This window comes from Agelaius tricolor, unplaced genomic scaffold, assembly GCF_023055355.1.
Source record: "Agelaius tricolor isolate 1412-34295 unplaced genomic scaffold, bAgeTri1.0.p SCAF_43, whole genome shotgun sequence".
Classification (NCBI taxonomy): domain Eukaryota; kingdom Metazoa; phylum Chordata; class Aves; order Passeriformes; family Icteridae; genus Agelaius; species Agelaius tricolor.
This window is the reverse complement of record NW_027269303.1, coordinates 2,410,493-2,432,350: the sequence shown is the minus strand read 5'-3', so window position 1 is coordinate 2,432,350 and position 21,858 is coordinate 2,410,493. Positions and strand designations below refer to the sequence as shown.

Sequence of the window (21,858 nt, the reverse complement as noted above, 5' to 3'; positions counted from 1 at the left end):
CCCCCTTACCCAACTGGCTCAGGTGTAAAACCCCCACCCCGGGAAGGCCTCACACACAGGGGACAATGTCACACTTGCCCTGCTCCAGGGCAAATGGCATCTCTCTAATATTTTCTTAACCAGATTGCAAAATTATTTTGGCACAGTGAGTTCAGGGCACTGTTCTTTGACCCCAGTTGCCTTTGACAACAGCATGGTTCCTTCCTCTGAGGAGGTTGTGGGTCTCTCTGGAGGAACTCTTGGAAACTTGGATGCAGCTTCGTCTGAGCAACCTATGGGAGATCTGATGAGGAAAATGGCTGTTGTGGGACTGGAGTGTAAAGAAAATACTTTGTTGCCCCTACTTGAAAAGTTTGTTAAAATCACTGGAGGAAATGGAGCAAATAATACCAGCAAGACTGACAAGGTTCATTCACCACATGGTGAGGAACACAAGGCTACTAAAAGTCCCACAAGAAGCCCAGCTCAAGTAGCTAAATTCCCAAATAACTACTGAATTCCCAGGCTTGGGTTTTTTTCAAATGTGAGAATCATTATTCTCTTCATCCCTGTCACCTTTGTGACAGCTACACAGAGCTTTCCCTTCCTTTTAATAATATCTGTGTTGGGCCAAATTTGCACTTTTCTTTAATTGTAACCTGCCAGCAGCTGAGCTGGAGCTGTGCAGGAACCAAGGAAACTTGGAATTGCCCCAGAATTGCTTCTATTGTCAGCCGGTGCTGCGGTGGCCGTGGGGCAGAGGGGTGGGAAAGGGGCTCCGGGGTGGCAGTGGAGGAAATGCCGGGCCCGGGGGCTGAGCACAGGGCTGAGCACGCAGAGATGGTTTTGTTCTTGCTGAGCTCGCCCTGAGCCAAGGCCTGTCCTGCCCCTCATTCGGCCACGCTGGGGAGGGGCTGAGGGTGTGGGGGAGCTTGGGAGGGGACACAGCCAGGACAGGAGATCCCAGCTGACCCCAGGGATACCCCAGACCATAGGACATCATGATCAGTGCATGAAGTGTGGGGAACAAGGAGGAAGGGGGCACATTTGCAGTGAGGGTTTTGTCTCCCCAGGTAACACTTAGGCAGGATTGGGCCCTGTTTCGCCAGTGGGCAGGGCCTGCACCAAAGACACAGACACCAACTTAACTTAAGGAACAGTGTAATTTAGATAATGCAAATTTGCAAAAAATTACCAAAGTATTAGATAGGAAAAGCAAATAATCATTAGTCAATAATTCCAAAAGAGAAGATGTTGAAATGAGTATCACACAACTGTCCATTTCTGGCTGCAGGCTCTGGAGATTCTATCTCTGCCTTCAATCAGGGTTGCATTCCCTAAAGAATCCTGGTACCAAATCCTGCTTTCCAAGGCTGGAACAGTCTCTCAGGTTTAGCTGGGTGTGTATTCAATTACCCTCTGTTAAAGCTGGGGCAATTATCATCTTTTAATTGAGCAGTTTACTTTATCTCTTCCACATGAATCCTCCCTCCAGGGAGATATCTTCTGTTAATGGGACATTGAGTGTCACTGATAAAAATTCCATCATCCCATTGTGAGAAGCTCTGCCCAGAGGGAGAAGCCAAGCATTCCTACCTGGATATAATCTGAGAATGTGAACAACAGAGTCAGCCTTCTCCCATAGGATTCCCAGAAGAGCAGCCTTCAGCTCCACTGGATCCCAGAAGAAGACCAGGCCGATCGACGCCACAACTGGACCTTCCGAGGAAAACTCCACTCTTCTACAGGATCACTGCTCCAACAGAGCCACATCTGTCCCTGCAGGAGCACTGCAGCCACCATTTAACAGGAGTGCTACCAACACTCTGACCCACAGGGTGTCAGGTCGTATTCTTACTCTGTAAGTAGTTTTTAGTACTACTGCATTTGTATTTTTAATTTTCCTTCTGAAGAATTGTTATTCCTATTCCCATAGACTTTGCTTGACAGCCCCTTGTTTTGAAAATTATAATTCCAAGTGAAGGGATTAACATTTTCCATTTCAAGGGAGTCTCCTGCCTTCCTTAGCAGACACCTGTCTTTTCAAACTGACACAATACCCTGGGACAGCCAGGCAGGTGAGGAGGAAGTCAGTGCCCCTTTCCCCCTCTCTCCTGCTCCATCTCCCAGCCCAGCACAGCCCCCGGCTGCAGGACAACCCTGCTGCCAACCCCGTCCTGCTGGGGATGCACTGGGGGGATCTCCTTCCCCTTCCCTCTGGCACGGAGGCAAATCCCATCCTCTCCTTGTCTTTCCTCCCCCAGAGAAGAAGCTGAGGATGGAGACCACGGAGGACAAATCCGCAAGGCAGAACATCGTGGAAGAGGCCATTTTAAGTGGCTCCATGGTGCAGAATTCCAACGTGGAGGAAAAGCCCCAGAGATTCCACAGGAGGAGGGGCTCCAAACCCAGCCCAGGGTGCTCTGAGGAGGAAAGACCCACCCTGAGCCAGGAAGGTGGACAGAGCTCAGAGCTGGTGGCCCATGAGCAGCTTCATGATGGGAAAAAGCCCCACAAGTGCTTGGAGTTTGGGAAGAGCTTCAGGCAGAGCAGCAGCCTGATCAGCCACCAGATGATCCACACTGGGGAATGGCCATACGAGTGTGGGGAGTGTGGGAAGGGCTTCAGCTGCAGCTCTGCCCTCATCAACCACCAACGCATCCACACTGGGGAGAGGCCCTACGAGTGTCCCCGGTGTCAGAAGAGGTTTCAGACCAGCTCCAGTCTCCTCTGCCACCAGCAGATTCACACTGGGGAGAGGCCCTTCTGCTGCCCTGACTGTGGGAAGGGCTTCAAGCACAACTCCACCGTCGTCACCCACTGGTGCAGCCATGCTGGGGAGAGCCCCTACGAGTGTCCGCAGTGTGGGAAGAGCTTCACCAGCAGCTCTCACTTGACCAGACACCCACGGAGCCGCCAGTAAGGAAAGCCCTGCAAATGCCCCAGCTGCAGGAACAGCTTCATGCACCGCTCCAGCTTCATCCCCCTTTAGAGGACCCGCATTGGGAAGAGTCCTGGGGATCCGTGTTGCCCATGATCCATGCTGGGAAGACACCTCTCCCTTTTCCTGCCCGTGACATGATGTGGGATTGAAGAACATGATGGTCTGGCCATGGCCCTTTCATTACATTCACTCCCACCTCAGGCTATTGCCAGGGGCGGGAAAGGGACCTTCTCTCTCTCTCCCAGAGGAGAAGGGTGTCCTTTCCAGACAGGGGAAATTGTGGCTGGAAAGAGACAGTCAGTTGTGTTGTAGTTTTCCCTGTCAAAGTTTTATTTATCCCTTCTGTTATCAATATTGTTTCTGTTCAAATTTTTCCTTATCTCATTGCTGTTCCCAATAAATTGTTCTTCTCCCAGCCCGGGATCTTTGCCTTTTGTGCTTTCCATGGGAGGCGGGAGGGCAGCGAGGGCAGCGCAGTTTTAGCAGGAGCAGGAAATTGGGGAATCCCATTGCTGAAGCCCGGCCCGTGGAAACCGAGCATCCCAGCTGGTGCCAGCCCTGGTGTTCATGGCAACCACCCCTGGCATGGGGTCTCCATGGAGTTGCCAAGGGACTGAACACAGAAACAGGGGGCTGGTAATGGTTTCCATGGAAACTGACTATAGCAACAGGGGGCTGGTGATGGTTGCCATGGAAACTGACCATAGCAACAGGGTTGCTGGTGATGGTTGCCTGCTAAGGATCAGATTTGTCACAGGACCTCAGAGGGGTTCCATGGGGACTTTCCAAGAGTCTCCAGGCTGTTCCAGAGCTGGAATGTCACAGGCAGGGACAGGGGCTCCATGGAGACCTGTCAGAGCTTTCTGGGGATGGTAAAGAGCCCTGTGGTCAGAGGCAGTCACAGCCATTCCATGGTGACATCCCAGGGCACCTTGGGCTGCAAAGGCACTGATCTGTCCCAGGCACTCACGGGGGCTCCACGGTGACATCCCAGGAGTCCCCAGGCTGCCAAAGAGCCGGGATGTCCCAGACACTCACAGGGGTTCCTGTCATGGGCACAGTGGGAGCTTCAGGCCCAGTTTATTAGAGAAGCTCCTGTTGAGTCATGAGGTGCAGAAACGAGCCCCAATAGTCCCCACAGATCCCCAAATGTCACCGTTGAGTCAGAGATGACACAGACTCAGATCAGAAGGCTAAGGGCTAAAAGCCACCCAGTTTTTCAATCCTCTTCCTTTTGACCTTGGTTTTCTACAGGTGGATCTCATTGGTGATTTAATCAACACATTTCACATGATTGGCTGATAAAGACAACCCCCTTCAGTAAACAACTTTATGGAAAAAACAACCTATTACAGACACCACTTGTCGATAATTTACAATTCTTTCTCTCCAGCTTCCTAATGGTTCCCAATCTAATTAATGGGAAAACTCTCTTGCTTTCTCTGTCTCTGACCAGACTCTCATATCCACAGAAAAATACCCCCAAGGACCTCCAGGCTTTGTAATCTCCTTCTGTGAGAGGAGCCTTGGAGCAGCTGGCTCCAATCCCAGCCTCAGACTTTTACAGAGTTCATGGGTAAAGAATTATCAAGGTGAAATTTAACCTTTAGCATTTGTCCCACAGGATTAAGGATGACAAAGCATATATATTTATAAAAAAAATTATATTATCTATTATGGTAACGATTAGAAAAAATTATCTTATCTTAATCAGAATTGTTTACTCCAAGGTATAAGAGCTGTACCATATTATATTATATTATACTAATTTATAGAAAGCACTCAGAAGGGATTTCAAAGCAATTTTATTAAAGGAAAAGAAGCTGTTTTTAAGGAGAGATTGATGTCACTCCCACAGACCAATGACCATGGGCAAATCCCTTTGGCTCAGCCTGAAGCAGTGACCTTGAGGGGTGTCCCTACTGCAGGGAGGAATCTCCACACCCCCCAGGAAGGGAAATGTCAGGGGATGCTGCCTTTAAAATTTGGGATGGGGCTTTTCTAGTCTGAGGTTCTGCTCTGTCAGTCAGGTGTGCCCAGGCTGGGCTGGCTCAGCAGCTCTGCAGAAGCTCTCACTGGTGTCACTTGGTTGTTCCTTTCTCTGGGGATTTTCCAGCACTGTCACAGCTTCAGCTCCCTCTGAGGATGTTGAACTTTGGGATGGAGGAGTCAGGCTGGTTTCTGCATTATTCACCCCAAAAGCAGCGTGACCCCCCCTCCTTCATTTCCCATTGCGGCCTTTGCAAACACGGTGTTGCTGGAGTTGTTGGAGCCCATTGCAGGCAGAGCCTCCTGCTCCAGCAGGAACTGCCTTTCCTGTGCCATCAGCAGGGCAGGTCCCGCTGCAGGAAAAGCCCCAGGCCAGCCCCAGCACAGGGAAGGCCTCGGGCACAAGGGCAGAGTGCCGTGCTGGGAGCTGTGCCAGGGAGAGCCTGAGGCACCAAAGGCACCTTGGCAGCAGCAGCTGCTTGCAGGCCATGGCCAGAAGCCTCCCTTGGCAGCCCGGCCTGGTGGCCACCACTGCAGAGCTGCTGCCTCAGGGCTCCTTCCTGGCTGGGCTCTGAAAAGCCACTTCTGCTCCAGGAGCCTGACTGGGAAGCCATTGGCCCCAGCACCTTGGGGACAAGATATCAATGACAAAACTCTTCATGCCAGCAGAGCCAAGGCAGGGGCAGAGGAAAGGGCAGAGCCAGGCCCAGGGGACAGGGCTGCCATGGTGATGGCTGTGAGGTCAGTGCCCCTGCAGCAGCCTGGCTGCCCTCAGCAGACATTCTGGCCAGAAGCGTTGTGAGGGCACCCAGCACAGCAGAGAACCCACACTATAGGAATTCTGTCCTTGGGGAGGGCAGGGGTTTTCACTGTATCAGGTTGCACAAAGCTCCTGCTCTTGGACAATTCCAGGGATGGGGAATCCCCTTCTCTGGAAAAACAGTTGAAGTTTCATGTCACTTTCATAACTGCAAAATATTTCCTCTTCTAACAAATGTAAATGCACCTTCATTCAGTTTAAAGATATTGACCCTTGTTTTGTCACTGCAAGATTTGGAAGAAAATAACTTTGATCACTATTTTTCCACTTTCACAGACCTTGGAGAGGACCCAAAAATCTCCCAAGATGGGCTTTGGAGGCCTCATCACAAAACCAGCAGGGAGAGGCTGAGGGCTCTGTGCTCAGTGGTGTGGAGACTGAGGACAGAACAGGAATAGCCTGGGAGGGATTGAAGGGTGGTTTCAGAGAGGCTGGAGTGTTTCTTCATAGTGGTAATGAGCCTGAAGAAGACATAATAGCACCAAGGGCAGCTGAGGAGGCCCAGAGTGGACACCAGGAGAAAGGAATTTCCCTGCCAGGGCAGGGCTGTGGTGCGGCATGTCCCCCCGCAGGAGCCTGGAGCAGCCCAAGGCTTTGTGTGGGCAGGCAGGGGCAGGCAGGAGGCAGAGCTGTCAGCAAAGGAAGGGGCCAGCCAGGTGGGGCAGCCGGGGCATGCCGACAGCCTGCAGGGACAGAGGCGCAGGGCAGGGACACCGTAGGACAGCCTGGGCTGCACAGGGCACAGGGATGGGCAGCAGCTGCAAGACAGCCCTGACAGAGCCAACTTGGGCAGCACTTTGGCCATGGCAGACACAAAGAGCACCAAAGCCCCGGAGGGTCATTAAAGTCCTTGTGCTGTGTCTGTCCTGCTGAGCTGGGCTGGGCTCCTTGCCCAGAGGCAGCTCCTGGCAAGGGCAGCAGAGCTGCAGAGAGACAGCTCTGGCCAGGAGCAGCTCCTGTGCACAGCCCAGCAGGGCTGGGGCACTGCCAGGGCCCCTCAGGGACACCAGCAGGGCACAGACAGAGCTCCCAGGGGCTCAGCACTGGCAGGGGCTGTGGCATGTCCCAGAGGGGGCTGTGTCACAGCAGCTCCTCTGTGGCTGTGTCATGGAGGCACAGAGCAGTTGTGATGTCAGGAAGGGGCTGTGTGACAGCACAGAGTGGGCTGTGTGAGGTCACAGATTGGGCTGTGACATCACTGTGTTTGTTTTGTGAGGTAATTTTGGTGACTGAGCATCATAGAGGGGACTGTGTGACATCACAGAGCAGATTGTTACATCAAGGCATGGCTGTATGACATCATAGAGCTTGCTGTGAGGTCAAAGTGTGTGCTGTGACATTAAAGAGTGTTAGTATGACATCACAGAGAGGGTTTTGTGGCATCACTTAGGGGATTGTGACATCACACATCTGTCTGTGACATCATAGTGTGAGGCCATAGAGCAGATCTTTCCTTCATAGAGAGTGGCTCTGTGATATGAGAGAGTTGGTTGTGACATCACCAGGTGGCTGTGTAACATCATAGAGCAGCCTGTGACATCACACTAAAAACTGTGACATCGCAGTGTGACTCTTTGACATCAGAGTCTTCTGTGACATTTAAGAGCAGCTGTGTAACACCACAGGGGACTGTGTGACATCACAAAGTAGCTGTGTGACATCACAGGGGACTGTGTGACATCGCAGGGGGCTGTGTGACATCACAGGGGCTGTGTGAGGTCACTGGGGAGGTCACTCTGCCCCGGCCCCCCTCACAGTTCCCCCCAGAGCAGTCCAACCCTGCTCGTGCACAGCGGGGTCCCCTGTCCCCCCGGGTCCCCACGCCCCCGGCGCCGCAGCCTCCTCCAGAGGATGTTCCACGAGATTGACCCCAGAGCCTGACACGGGGACGGGGGGCCGGGGCCCTGGGGGTGGCACAGGGGGACAGGGACCCCCCGGCAGCGTCCCCGTGTCCCCCAGGGCCAGAGCCTGGGCCAGGGCTCCTTCACCCTGGTACCAACGAGGCCTTGAGAGCGCTGAAAAAATCCCCAGCAAGGGATCAGCAAAAACCAGATTTAATATTAAGGGACAGCAGCACAAAGTTCCTTGGCAAGAGTCACTCTGCTCCTGACTGGACACTTCAGGCACACCAAGGAAACAAAGCAACAACAAAACCAAACAAAATCCAGGCAATCAAACCAGAAATGAACCCAGAGCTGTCCCTGTGTGTGTGACAAAGAACAGTGAGGACAAGGATAAAAGGAATAAAGAGATAAAAGCTTAGAAGAGCTCAAACTTAACAGGACTTAACTTACACCTTAACCTTAACTGATACCTTCAACTTCACAATTATGCAAAAGAACATCACTTAACACTATTTAACCTAACTTTTAACCTATAACTTAATGATTCAATAATGGAATAACACATACCAATATTCAACTTAGCTAATAACTTATATTAAACTTAAGAACTTAGCAAAAGAACAACACTTAGGAGCATTGAACTTTGCTTAGACCACATGACCTAACCTCACTTCCAGGCCTGAGTGTCTCAGCTGTCCAAGGCTCTCAAACCCCTCAGAGAGCAGCATTTCTGACAGATTGCCCCAGCACGGGCACTCCTGTGTGCACACAGACACAAAGAGTCAGTGCAAGGCACCTGGGAGAAATTCCCCTGAGGGCAGGAAATGCTCCCTGTGGATCCTTTGGCATCTCCCCAGTGGGTGAAGGGTTGAGCCTGGAGGAGTGGGGGGATCGGCCCAGGCTCCGTCGTTGTTGGGGATCCCCGAGTGCAGCAAACGGGAGAGTTCCCGGCTGGGAGAGGCCCCACTCAGAGGGAGTCGCTGGCCCAGGAGAGCTCCAAGGGCTCCTTTTGGAGCGCTGTTTGCAGGGCCCCAAGAGAGGGGCTTCAGTCCCAGCAATGGTTCATCCTGGCCGCACTTGGCACCAACAGCTTTCTTTGGCAGTGTGAGAACAGGGATGTTGTGCCACTGAGGGAACAAAAGCAGTTCCCAGGGCTGCTCCTACAGAAGGCAGGAGCTGGTTGGGCAGCAGCAGTGCCTGGAGCAGACAGTGTTTGTGATGAGCTGCAGAGGAGCTGAGCCCAGGGGCTGTTGGCCAAGGCCGAGCCCCAAGGAGCATTTCTCATCTGGCAGGGCGGCCTGAGAAGGGGAGGGCGGAATGCAGCAGCACAGGGCCCATGGAACCAAGGGACCATTGTGACATTGTGGGGCCCTGTGAGACCAAGGGACCATTGTGACACTGTGGGGCCTCATGGAATCATGGAGAGCACTGTGACATTGCCAGGCCTCATGGAACCAAGGGGACCATACTGACGCTGTGTGGCTCCATGGAATGTAGGGATCACTGTGACACTGAGAGGCCTCATCAAACCAAGGGTCCATTGTGACACCGTGGGGCCTCATTGAACTGTGGAGACCATTGTGACACTTTGGAGTGTCATGGAACCAAGGGGTCATTGTGACACCGCGGGGCCCCATGGAGCCAAAGGTCCATTGTGACGTTGCAAAGCCTCATGGAACAATGGAGACACCGTTAAGACACTTGACAGCCTCATGGAACAACTAAGGAGACCATTGTGACACTGAGGCAACTCATGGGATCATGGAGACCATTGTGACACTGTGAGCCCCAATGGAATAAGCAAAGCATTGTGACACTGTGAGGCCTCATGGAACAGGTGAGGCCATTGTGACCCTGGGGGTCCCCACAGAACCAAGAGGGCCATTGTGATACTGTGGGGCCTTGGGAAACCAAGAGGCCTTTGTGACACTGCAGGGCTGCATGGAACCAAAGCTCCAGGGTGACATTGCAGGGACTTGTGTCATCAATGGTCCATTGTGACACTGTGGAGCCAATGGGGACCATTGTGACACTTATAATCCCCAGGGAGATTGTTGGCTCAAAACATTTCATGTGTGGGGGAGAAAGGGGCAGGTCCAGCCTTGCCCTGCCCTGGAAGCCCAGCCCTGCCCTGCCCTGGAACCCCAATCCCCCCAGAGCCTCTATCCCAGCCCAGCAGTGGCTGCCAGTCCCTGGCACAGCACAGGCAATGCTCCACAGCCACCTCTGCAGCCCCAGCCCAGCTCCTGAGGGACCAAATGAGCCCAAGCCCCACCTGGGGGAAGGGCCCAGGGAGACCAAGGGGTATTGAAGGCTGACCACAAGGCAAGCACACATCTTGACCCTGCATCCTCTTGGAATTTCCTTCGGAACAGTACTGGAATCCAGGAGTTGGTAGCTGTGTGTGCTTCTCTATATCTTTTTTCTGTCTTTCAGCCTTTCTGTGTCTTCTTCTTCAATTTCTGTCCTTTTGCAAATTTTGATTAACTTAAAATTGAACAGGCTTAGAGTTTATTTAGTTAAATGGGCCAAGGTGATGCTTTGAGAAGTGTTTTTTGTTGATTGAATGTGACATTAAACTATTTGCCAAAGTTTCTCTTATTTTCTAAAGTAAAGGCTGTTTGGTTGTTTTCAGCTCCTGAGAATCTCTTGTTGGTATTTCTCCAGTGCTGCAACTCAGAGTACACAAAGAATTGTAATTCCTTTAAATGTCTGCTTGAGAGAGTTGTTTGGGAGATGGGGGTCAGGAATTGTCTGTCCTGCTTGGCCCAGCCCAGGCAGGGCTTTCCCAGCCCCATTCCACACTCCATTGCCCAGCTGGAGCCGCTGGTGCCTCTGAGTTGTGCTGCCCCAGCCCCAGGGACGCTCTCCTTGTCTGCCCATTCCCCCACGGTCTCTGGGCAGGGATGGCCTCACTGGGGGCTGCTGACATCCTCAGCAACTTGGAGGCTGCTGCTGAATTTCACTGCTCCAGAGGCTTGTTCAGCCTTCAGCTCTTCAGTGCAGGAATTCAGTGTCCCAGGGCTCATGAACATTCAGAACACCTGAACAAGCCAAGCCTCTGGGAATCATTTGATTTTAATTTTCAAATAATTTGTGGCTAATAAGACAGATCTCCGTAATATATCCACAGTGAATGCAATATATTTAAAAAGACAGTGAGAAAAGATTTTTCAGGTCCTGTTTAGGACTTTTTCCCCTGTTAATTCATTGACATGTGCAATCTCCAATTGACACTGAATCCAAGAACCTCCTCATGCAGTTGGAATAGATATGAAAATCAAGACCCTTCCTGGCTGACAATCAATCAGACTCTGTCCCTACCCCCACCCCACCATTTCCCCCATCCAAGCCCTGGCACTCAGAGCAGCCTTGTGCAAATCTGAGCTCCCTCCAGCCCAGGCTGCACCTGCAGCTTTCAGCTCCTTGGCTCCAACTCCCACCTGCTTTCCTTGCAGAAGAAGCTGCCCAAGACACAGAGGGATGTTCATTTCCTGTCAGCCAACAAAGCCAAGGGAAGGCACAGCTCCATCAATTGCCAAAGTCATTCCTCTGCTGGATATTAAATCCACTTTCCACAGCAGACAGTCTCAGAGCAATGGAAAACACCTTCTGTGCCCAGCACAGATCCCAAGGTACCCCCAAACCCTCCCTGCCCCGATTCTGCCCAGATTTGCTCTTTGCACACACGAGTCACACACTGAAGTTAGGAGCTCCCTCCATGCCCAGAGGGAGGAAAAGAGAGAAAGGGGGTGAAGAGCTCTCCTGTGCAGAGCCAAGGTCCAAGTGCAGCCCCTGCAGTGGGAACCACAACTCATCAGGTTTGTGTCCTTTGGGCCCAGGGCCTGGTGACACTCAGAGGCACAGAAAGGTTTCTTGCCAACAAACACAAGTTGAACATTTGAACAGTTTAATAACCATCACAGCTCTTCCTTCAGCTCCCTGGGATGCCCCAGCAGCATATGACATGTCTACCATCCCCCACGGCTTTCTGAAAAGGAATAGTTTTTAAGCAAATACATAGGAAATGGAAATTCTGTGATAAGTATAACCACAGTGAGATACCCAATTCATATTTTTTTTAACTTGAAAGATTTGGCCACTCCCTGAAGTTCAAAGCATGAAACCAGTCAGTTGAGAGGCACTCAAATGACCAGAGAGCATCTGGATGAGGAAATCTGGGAGCAGCAGGAAGGACATAGATCCAGCTGATCCAGTGAAGAGATGTCCTTAGACACGGCCATTTAAACAGGAGAGGTGGAAACACCTCACAGAAGGGGATCATTAAATATTAGACTGATTGTCAGTGTCAAAGGTAGAGGGGATGATCTGTATTTCTTCCCTTTCCATCAGTAGAAGGATCCAGTAGATCCAGGAAATTCCTGTTCCTGCTGGGAAAATGTTGCCATTTCTTAAAATACTCAAGTGACCCAGATAATAAAGATTTGCTTTTTTATTACGAAACTAACAGGAATTAAAACCTGTGCCCCTTTCAAGGCAGACATCAGCTGTGTGCCCATGAAAAGGCAGTGCCACTTGTGCCCTGAGGTGCCCAGCTGGGATTGGATCTCTCCCAGAGCACCTGAGGGAGAGCAGAGCACCTTGCAAGCTGCAGGTCCCTGACAACCCCGCAGGGCTCCTGTCCCACCAACATCTGCTCTGCTCCAGTCTGAAACAGGGCCCAGCATGGTGCTGGGATCATCAGAGAGCTGAGGTGCGTGCTGGAATTCAATGGCCTCCCCATCCCGCAGCAGCCCTGCATTTCCCTGCTGCAGCCTTGGTCTCCAGCCCAGCCATGGAGGCTCTTTGGGCTCTGGAGTGTTGCTGCAGCCCCCAAGGGCAGCTGAGCTCTGCCTTTGGCACAGTCAGGCCTGGCCAGCGCAGGCCATGCTCAGCAATTGCTTGTGTGTGCCTGGCCTTGCTGTCAGCCCCGGCAGCGGCTGCGTGGCCCCTTTGTGGCCCTGTGCTGGCCCAGCCATGGTGGCCCAGCCTCTGTGCAGGCCCAGCCCAGGCCAGGAGCATTGAGGCTGGGAACGGCCCCGGTGCCGTGGTGCCCACAGCAGCCTTGGGGCTCTGTGCCCCATGGCCTCCCTGCTGGGCAGCCTCTGCCAGCTCCTGCAGAGCCCGTGGCACCTGTGGAGCTGCACAGACAGCCCTGCCCTGGGCTCTGCCGGCCTCTGGGCCAGCAGAGAGGCAGCCAGGGCTGGCCATGGCCGGGAACAGGCCCTGAGCCCCGCAGGAGGATGGAGCTGGGCCACAGCAAAACTCAGCCCAGGCCAAAGCTGGGCTCAGCAGCCAGGGCTGCCAACACATGGGCACAGACCCTGGCGCTGACAAATGTCCTGGGCCCCTCCCTGCTCTGTCCGTGCCACCAAGGGCACAGAGCAGCCTCCTCTCTGGGCCACTTGCCTGTTTGCAATGCCTTGCACAGGCACTGGCCCTGCCCCACAAGGCCTGGCCTGAGTCCTGCCCCTGCACGCTCAGCCAGGCTGAGATGGACACTGATGGTTTCTGGGCCAGGCTCTCGGAGCCCAGCCCAGCTCCCTGCAAACTCTGCCAGCTGCCCTGAGCTCTGGGCAGCACCAAGGGCCTCTCTGAGCCCAGCCCAGCCCAGCTGGCTCTGGCCCCACAGCTCAGCTCAGGCCAGGCTGCTCTGGGCACTGGCCCCACGGCCTCAGCCCCTGCCAAGGGCACAGCAGCAGCTGCAGCTGCCACAGGACTCAGCCCCAGCCATGGGGGAAGGTGCTTGGCCAAGGCCAAAGGAGGCTCCCTGGCTGCCCTGCTCCCCTGGGGCTGAGGTGCTGAGAGCTCTGCAGCCCCTGCTGCCATCCCATCTGCCCAGGGCAGCACCAGAGCCCCGGCCTTGGGGCCCTCAAGAGCTGCTCCTGCTCCAGGCCCAGGGCCCATGCCAAAGCTGGGACAGCCACAAAGCTGTGCCCATTTCTGTTCATTGCTGCTCTCATGGGGATGGATCCTCAGCCACTTGGAGTTTGCTGATGAGTTTTACTACTCCAGAGGCCTCTTCTTTCTTGAGCTCTTCAGTTCATGAATTCAGTGAGAAAGGCTCATAAACATTTGCTCAAAATGCCCAAACAAGAAAAGACCCAGGGAATAATTCAAATTTTCAATTCTTCTGTGGTATTTAGACTGATTTGAGAACTCTATTCAAAGTGAATGTACTATATCGAAAACAATGTGAGAGAATTGTTTTGTCCTGTTTCCTTTTCCTGTTTATAGAAGGATATCAGCTATCCTCAGTTGATATTCATTCTCAGCACCTTCTAATTGAGTTTGAATAGATAGGAAGAAGAAGACCCTTAATGGCTGACAATCAAAAACACTTTGTCCCCATCCCCTCCTCACCATTTCCCTCATCCAAACCCTGGCACTTCTATGGATCAGGAATGGTGTGGCCAGCAGGAGCAGGGCAGGGATTCTTCCCCTGCGCTGGGGACTGGTTGGGAAGCACCTCGAGTGCTGTGTCCAGTTCTGGGCTCCCTGGAGTGGGCAATAGAAAGAAATTTGTATTAGGAGGAGTAAAGAATGCAAAGGTGCAGCCAAGGAAATTCTCAGGGCAGTTTGGGGGTGGCTGCCAGGCAGCCCTGGCTCTGAGCAACAGCGTCTGCAGTGGCACAGGAAACTCCCAGCTGATGGGAACAAACTTTCTGGCTGAGTGCAGAGGCCAGGACAAAGCTGAGCTGTTTCCCTGGTGTCCCCCAGGCCTTGCTGGCCCCAGGGGCTGATGGCATTTGTGCTCCCTCAGGTTCATGTCCCCACAGCAACAGCATGGGGGTGCTGGCCCTGCTGTGTGCAATGCAAACAGGGGCTGCTGAGGCAGTGCTGCCGTGTCTGTGCCTGCAAGGATGGGGCACCTGTGTGAGCTGGGGGAGAGGCCAGGGCTGCAGAGGGGGGATGTTGTTGGCAGCTGCATGAGGACGCTCTGGGATGCTGCCCTGGGCTGTGCAGCGCACTGGGCATGGATCAGCCCCTGCTCTGCTGCTCCTTCCCGTCTGCCCCAGGGCCCTTGCAGAGCCCCAGCCATGCTGTTTGCCCCCAGCCTGCCCACGGCCAGCCTGGGGCTGCTGACGGGGGTTTCTGTGCTGAGCATTGGCCTGGCCGTGTTCTGGAGAGAGCCTGGGCAAGGAGCCTGGAGCCCCCAGGGCCTGGCCTGAGGCGTCAGCGCTGCCCCAGCAGTGCCCATGGCCTGTCCCTGCTGCAGCCCCGGCACTGCCACCCCCAGGGCTGTGCCCGGCCCCGAGAGCACTCAGGCCCTGCAGCAACACCAGGGCCACCAGGGCAGCGGGGCAGGGCCACGGCAGCAGCACTGGCAACACCAAGTGCTGCTGCTGCTGCTGCTGCTGGGCACAGCTGCTGGGCCAGCACTGATCTGCCCCAGCTCTGCACACAGACATTGCTGCTGCAGCTCCAGAGAAGGCAACAAAAGGGCATCTCTGCAGAAAACTCTGCTGGCAGATCCTTTAGTTCCTCTAAAGCCACAAAGAGCACAGGCCCTCACTGACAGAAGCTGCGGCCACAGGGGATTTGGAGAGTAACAAAATAAGAAATGGCACAAACAATGACATTTATTTGGGGACAATATGGAAAAAGTGAAACAAAGAAACAGAACCCCTGAAATGAGAAAAACAAGAAATATCAAAGATGATTTTTATTACAAGTGATTTGCTGAAATTGGCCAGCAGTTTAATGTCCCTGAAAGCATCCAGTCATCAGTCTCCACACTGCAGCCTGGAGCTCCTGGTTCCTCAGGCTGTAGATGAGGGGGTTCAGGGCTGGGGGCACCACCGAGTACAGAACTGACATTGCCAGATCCAGGGATGGGGAGGACATGGAGGGGGGCTTCAGGTAGATAAATGTGCCACTGCTGAGGAACAGGGAGACGACAGCCAGGTGAGGGAGGCAGGTGGAAAAGGCTTTGTGCCGTCCCTGCTCAGACGGGATCCTCAGCACAGCCCTGAAGATCTGCACATAGGAGAAAACAATGAACACAAAACAGCCGAGTGCTAAGCAGATGGAAAACAGAAGAAGTCCTAATTTCCTGAGGTAGGATTTGGAGCAAGAGAGCTTGAGTATCTGAGGAATTTCACAGAAGAACTGGCCCAGGGCATTGCCATGGCACAGGGGCAGGGAAAATGTATTGGCTGTGTGCATGAGAGCAATGAGAAAGGCACTGGCCCAGGCAGCTGCTGCCATGTGGGCACAAGCTCTGCTGCCCAGGAGGGTCCCGTAGTGCAGGGGTTTGCAGATGGACACGTAGCGGTCGTAGCACATCACGGTGAGGAAGGAAAGCTCTGCTGCAATGAAAAAGACAAAAAAAAATAGCTGGACCACACATCCTGCATAGGAAATGTCCCTGGAGTCCCAGAGGGAATTGTGCATGGCTTTGGGGACAGTGGTGCAGATGGAGCCCAGGTCAGTGAGGGCCAGGTTGAGCAGGAAGAAGAACATGGGCGTGTGCAGGTGGTGGCCGCAGGCTACGGCGCTGATGATGAGGCCGTTGCCCAGGAGGGCAGCCAGGGAGATGCCCAGCAAGAGGCAGAAGTGCAGGAGCTGCAGCTGCCGCGTGTCTGCCAATGCCAGCAGGAGGAAGTGCCGGATGCAGCTGCTGTTGGACATTTGTGGTGCCTTGGCGTGGTGATCTGTAAAAAAGTAATCATGGAATAGTTGGGTTTGGAGAGGACTTGAAATATCCCAGCAGAGCCTGGGGGCACTTTCCCCCCACTGCCTGCCCAGGGCGCTGCTGCCTGGAGCTGTCCCTGCCAGCAGCTGCTTCCCTGTGCCCAGGGCTGGGCCCTGCCAGTGCTGCCAGAGCCCAGCCCAGCCCTGGGGGCTCAGCTCTGCCCTGCAGAGCCCTCCCAGCTCAGGCACTGCCCAGGGGCAGCTCTGGCTCTCCAGGCTCTGATGGCAAGGTCTGAGCAACCCTGAGGAGGCTGGAAAAGCAACACTGAGGCTGCCTCTAAAGGGCCCTGTGCTGATTACTGTCTCTGCCTGCTTTATTCAGATCTGAGATAAAAAAAATTATTTTTCTCGACCTCAACTGAGAGATGAACATCTATGTACAAATCCCACCCAAGCAACCCAGAACAGTCGTTTATAATAGCAGGATTTTCCCTTTCATGCAGCCCTGCCTTGCTGTGCTGCCTGTATAATCTACTTGGAAATGGTCTGCAGTTCAATGCCATGCTGGGAGCAGCCCTGAACAATGCAGCATCCTCCCCACACAAGGAGAACACTTCCAAGCCTCACCAGCTGTCTCCTGCCACCCAGATCTTGTCCCCCAGCACTGGGAGCAGCTGCCAGGGCTGGCTGAGAGCTGTCCCTGGCAGGCAGCAGAGTCCCTGCCCCAGCACAGCGCCCTGGGCTGCAGGACCCTGCTCTGCAGGACAGCCCTGGGCACCCCTGACTGCTCTGCACAAGAGACAAGCAGAGAATGTACTCACAGGCTCTGCAGGCATTGGGATGTTCCAGCTGCAGGAGATTGCTCCAGGAGCTGCAGCTGCATTGTCCTGCAGGCAGAGGTTCCTGTGCCAAGGGCTGGCAGTGATTGTGCCCCAGGCACTTCTCAGCCCCTTCCCAGCCCTGACTGATTGAAGCTCTCTGTGCCTCTGGGCTGTGCCCGGGCTGGCTGCAGGCAGTGCCCCAGCCCTGCTGGGCTGGCACAAGAGCTGCTCATCCAGAGAAATGTGCTTTTGAAGCTCTTCTTGGTGAGCAGGAGCTGCCTCTGTTCCAGGAGCCCAGCCCAGCTCAGCAGCACAGACACAGCACAAGGACTTTAATCAGCCTCTGGGCCTTTGTGCTCAGGCCCTGAACATCAGTCCCTGAGAGGGAGCTGAAGAAATCTCTCCAGAGCTCCAGGCAGAATCCAACTCCAAAGTTTCTTGGACTTTTAATGGGTCCCAGTGAGGGACACGACTGAGCAAGTGTCCCCAGGCCCCAGGCAGAGCAGAGAACTGCAGGCAGTGATGACAGGTGGGGACAAAGAGAAGCCAAGTCTTGGTGCCCTGGGGCCCAGCAGGGTCTGTGCCAGCAAGGGCTGGGAGGAGACACCTTGTCCTGAGGCCCTGGGGCCTCCTGGCACAGCCCCAGCCAGGCTGGGCACTGTCAGCCCCTTGTGCTGCCCTCAGCATCCCCCCCTAGCCCACATCCCAGTGGCCTCAAGGATCAGCTGCAAGGAGTCCCTGGGGAGCCTTGCTCAGCAATGGCCCTGGGGGCTCCTTCATCCTCCCTGCAGGGACTGCAGGTTTTTCAAAGGACTTTGGCTTTGGCTTTTGCCTTGGAGTCTCTGAGAGCTTTGTGCAATCATGGCCTCCAATTATCTGCTGTAATTAATCCCTGGAGAGGCTTTGTCAGTAACAACACTCAGTGGGGATCATTAATACTTCAAGGTACTTCAGTTATTTGAAGGTACTTGGTGTTTCCCCTTTGATCCAGACTCTGTGAGAGGTTTGTGCAATCATGGCCCCAATTATCGTCTTTAATGAGTCCCTTGAGAGCTTTGTACTGACACTCAGTGCTGCTCAGTAATGCCTTGAGATACTCAAGGTTCTTGAGGTACTTTGGAATTTCCTTTCTACCCTGAGTCTCTGAGAGGTTTTTGTGCCATCCTGGCCTCCAATTCTCTCTTCCTCCAAGGAGTCCATGAACATCCTGTGTTGGGGATGGACTTCAGAGGGACCTATTCATGCCTCAAGAGACTTTGGGGTTTTTGTCTGTATTTGACTCCTGGAAAGGTTTGTGCCATCTCCTCTCAGGCCCTGAGGTTCCAGGGCTCAGCTCCAAATGCACCACGGGGCTCATTAGGATCAAGCAAGTCCTGACAAACCATGGTTCTGCTTTGATTTTCCTCTACTGTATTGCAGTTCACTAGGAAATTCTTTCTCTATTATTACAGAGAAATATTTCAAATAGCTTCTAATAAATCCACATTCCTTTCTTAAGGCTGTATGGTTCTCTATAGAGAAGAAGTGATAGCAGCATTCTGTGACTGATATTGACCCAGGGACTTTCCTAAGGAGGTCTGGCCTGCTCTGAGAAGCTGTGTCTTGAGGTCTGACCCAATGTGGAGAGCCTTGCTCCACATTTCCAAACCCCATCCTGTCTCTCCTCCCTCACCTGGGGTCAGCTTAGCTTGGAGAACTGGCTGCACTCAGGCAAAGAGGGATTTTTCTTCTTTTATTTTAGCAATCTAAAACTCCTAAGCTCCCTGTTGAAAACAGACACCCTCCTCAAATGTGTGCCAAGCCCAAGCTGCCCCCAAGAGCACTCCAGACCTGCCCTGGGCCAGCTGTGAGGGTGTGTGGAGGCCCAGAGGCCCACCATCAGGGTCTCAATCCCCCAGACATGGGGGACTGGTTCCAGATAAGAGGAACAGGCTTTCAGGTTAGGGTGAGATGCTTTCTTCTCCCATGGATCTTTGCAGACACATGCTGATTTATGTCACGTTATGTTACCCCATTGGCCCATTGGCCTAATTACTCTAGTTCAACTCCTATTGCCCATGTTTGGTTAGTCCCTAGAATGTTCTCTTCTCTCTCTGTCCCTCCATTGGCCCCAGTTTGCTGCATTCCTCCACCCTTGTTTTCCTATTGGCTGACCTGACCTCTGACCCCTCCTCTGCACCATTTTCCCCCATATCCATTGGACCCTGACCCTCAGCTCCACCCTCACTACCCCATATAAGACCCTGTGCCCTCAGCCTACACCCTGTCTTCATCCCTGGACCCTGTTCCTGTACCAATAAACCCAGTTTGCAGGAGATCATATGAAGACCTACCCTGCCAATTCTGGCAGCTTTCTAAGGTAGCAGTGAGCTTTGGGCTCATGAGTGCTGGATGCTCCAAGGGCCTCAGTAGAGCCGTGATGCTACACATGGCGCCCCAACAGGGACCAGATTCATTGAGGTCCCTGTGAGTGTCTTCAGCGGTGATCATGCCAGCCAGATCTCACTGGAAGCTGTACCTCTTTGGGTCAGCCACAACACTGAAGTGAGACTCGAGCTTTATTGAATCTCACTGAAGTGGAAGTCGGCAATCCCCTCAACATCCGTGGGACCAACTTCACTGACAGCCCCACAAGCCCCACTTTGGCTGAAGATTGTGCCTGTGAGACTGAGAGTGAGTGACTGAGTGGCAGAGAGCTGCCGGGACTCAGGCTTTTGATTTTCTGTTCCTGTGGGTGGGCATTCCCTCTTCCATTGGGGGCAGCTATAGGAAATACTCAGTCCCAAGCTGAAAAGGATGTTTTTAAGTTTTGAAGAGTTTTAAATTTAGAGGGGAGTTCATTTTCTGAGGGGAGTTTAAAAGGTATTGTTCACTGGTTATTTGAGGAGCTTCCTGATATCTCTGTTGATTCTATCTATCAGTTATTGTTTTGGGATGCTGTTGGGGAAAAAGCTTTATATTTTACAAAAACAAGGCGTTTTAAAAGTTGGGAAATTTTATCTGTTCTTTCATTCAATTTATAGGATCATTTATTGAGTTCATGGTTCCAATCCTTTGTCCTGGTTTATTCAACCTGTCCCCCACATTCCCAAACCCATGTTCCCTGAGAACAGGATGGGAGATGGAGCCTGCCCTTTGGCACAGATGAGCCATCTGCCACCTGCCATCTCCCCTCCTTTTCTGTCCTCTCCTCAGGGTGGTAGTGGCCATGATGCCCTGAGATATTCCCTTGCCCACATTCTCACATCCCCTGGTCCTAATCCCCCTTCCTATAAATCACAAGATGGCCATGATCCTGTAAGAGAGACTGCCATTTGAGATTCCCTCCCGCCTTCATCCCCATTTCCCGCCTTTGCTCCGGGTACCTCCCCTGTGACGGGTCCCACCTTGATGTTGAGTTCCGCCCCTGGAACTGGACACGGGGCCAACTGGAAGGAAGCCATTTTTGCTGCCAAAGGCCTTCAACACCGGGTGTTGCCAGTTGGCCTAAAGCCCTGTGCCCCTCCCAGCAGACCCGCTTCCTCTGCAGAGGAAGAGAGCCATAGCTTATCCAAGAGTGAGGATGAGCCCGAGGATTCTTGGCAGAGGATGTGAAGAAAAGCTGCAAAGGAGGGGGACTGGGAGGTGGTATCCAAGAGTCAGGTGGCACCTGTGCAGTATAAACAGGGGCCAAAACCTGAATGGGAATCTATTCCCCACAGGGAAATGAAGGATTTAGTAAAGGCTGCAAAGGGTTATGGAAGGGGTTTTCCCTAATTTAACAATTTGCTGGATGCAACATTTACTGCCCACACAATAGTATCATGCAATTTAAAACAGTGTATGAAAATTATATTGTCACCTGACAAATTTATTTTGTGGAAAGGAGTTTGGATAAATGAAGTTAATGAGTTACCAAAAGGTTATGTTGAGGAAGAAAGGCGGTGGCACCTCACAATGGACCACATTACTGGGGAAGGGACTATACTAGACTGCAATATCAGGCTGAAGTCCTCCTCCGGTCAATACTGGAAGATCTCAAAGGTGCTGCATGGTCCACCCTCCTCCAAACACCTGATGGATGCTTCTACATCCCACACTGACTTCACTGATATTCACCAGGGCCTGGACAAGAGCTATATCAAGTTTGTAAAGCACCTTATGAAAGCACTGGAAAAACAGGTAGATGATCAAAAGGTCTGGGATTATTTTATTAGCAATTTAGCTTTCTGTAATGCCAGTATTGACTGCAGAAAGGTTCTGCACACCCTCCCCCTTGACCCTGAGCCATCCATTGCTTGGATGGTTGACACTTGCATTTACCAAGCGGTCTCAGACCGTGACTCCAGCCTAGCCAAGGCCACCGGCCAGGGTGCAATGGAAATGCTGGTTGCAGCAAACATGCTTCTTCACGATACAGAATGTAATAGAGGCAGTGGAAACTGTTACAACTGCGAGAAAACTGGACATGTAGCAAGAGACTGTAAATACAAGAATAACAACCCTTCTGGTTTTTCACCCAGCCCTCAGTCCCACAGCCATTGCCCAAACTGTTCCTGAAGCCAACAGCACTACCAGCCCTCGGGGAACTCCCAGCAGAGCACAAAATGACACCCAGTATGAAGTTATTCCGTCCCACCCTTCCATCGGTGATGGATGTCCTAGGTTACAATATAAAGATGTATTCTATTCCCATCCTCAAGAGCTGCTGAAACCAGGAGGGGCATTGTGTTTTCCTTATCTCCTGTTAAAGGGCCCATCAATGCCTTTCCCCATGACTCAGAGATAACTCCCTCCAGGAGCCATTTCTGTTTAATGGACCCACCCCATGACTCACAGAATGAC

General features: G+C 52.9%; 1 protein-coding gene and 1 pseudogene across 1 annotated transcript in view; one reads left to right on the top strand and one right to left on the bottom strand.

The window, feature by feature from the left end:
* The window catches only part of LOC139604076 (uncharacterized), a 1,261,625-nt gene that overhangs the window by 345,305 nt on the left and 894,462 nt on the right, over positions 1-21,858 (top strand). Inside the window, 1 exon segment of the mRNA XM_071455063.1 lies at positions 2,536-2,788. Coding sequence (XP_071311164.1) covers positions 2,536-2,788 — 253 coding nt within the window.
* Positions 15,246-16,210, bottom strand: LOC139604050 (olfactory receptor 14C36-like; annotated as a pseudogene).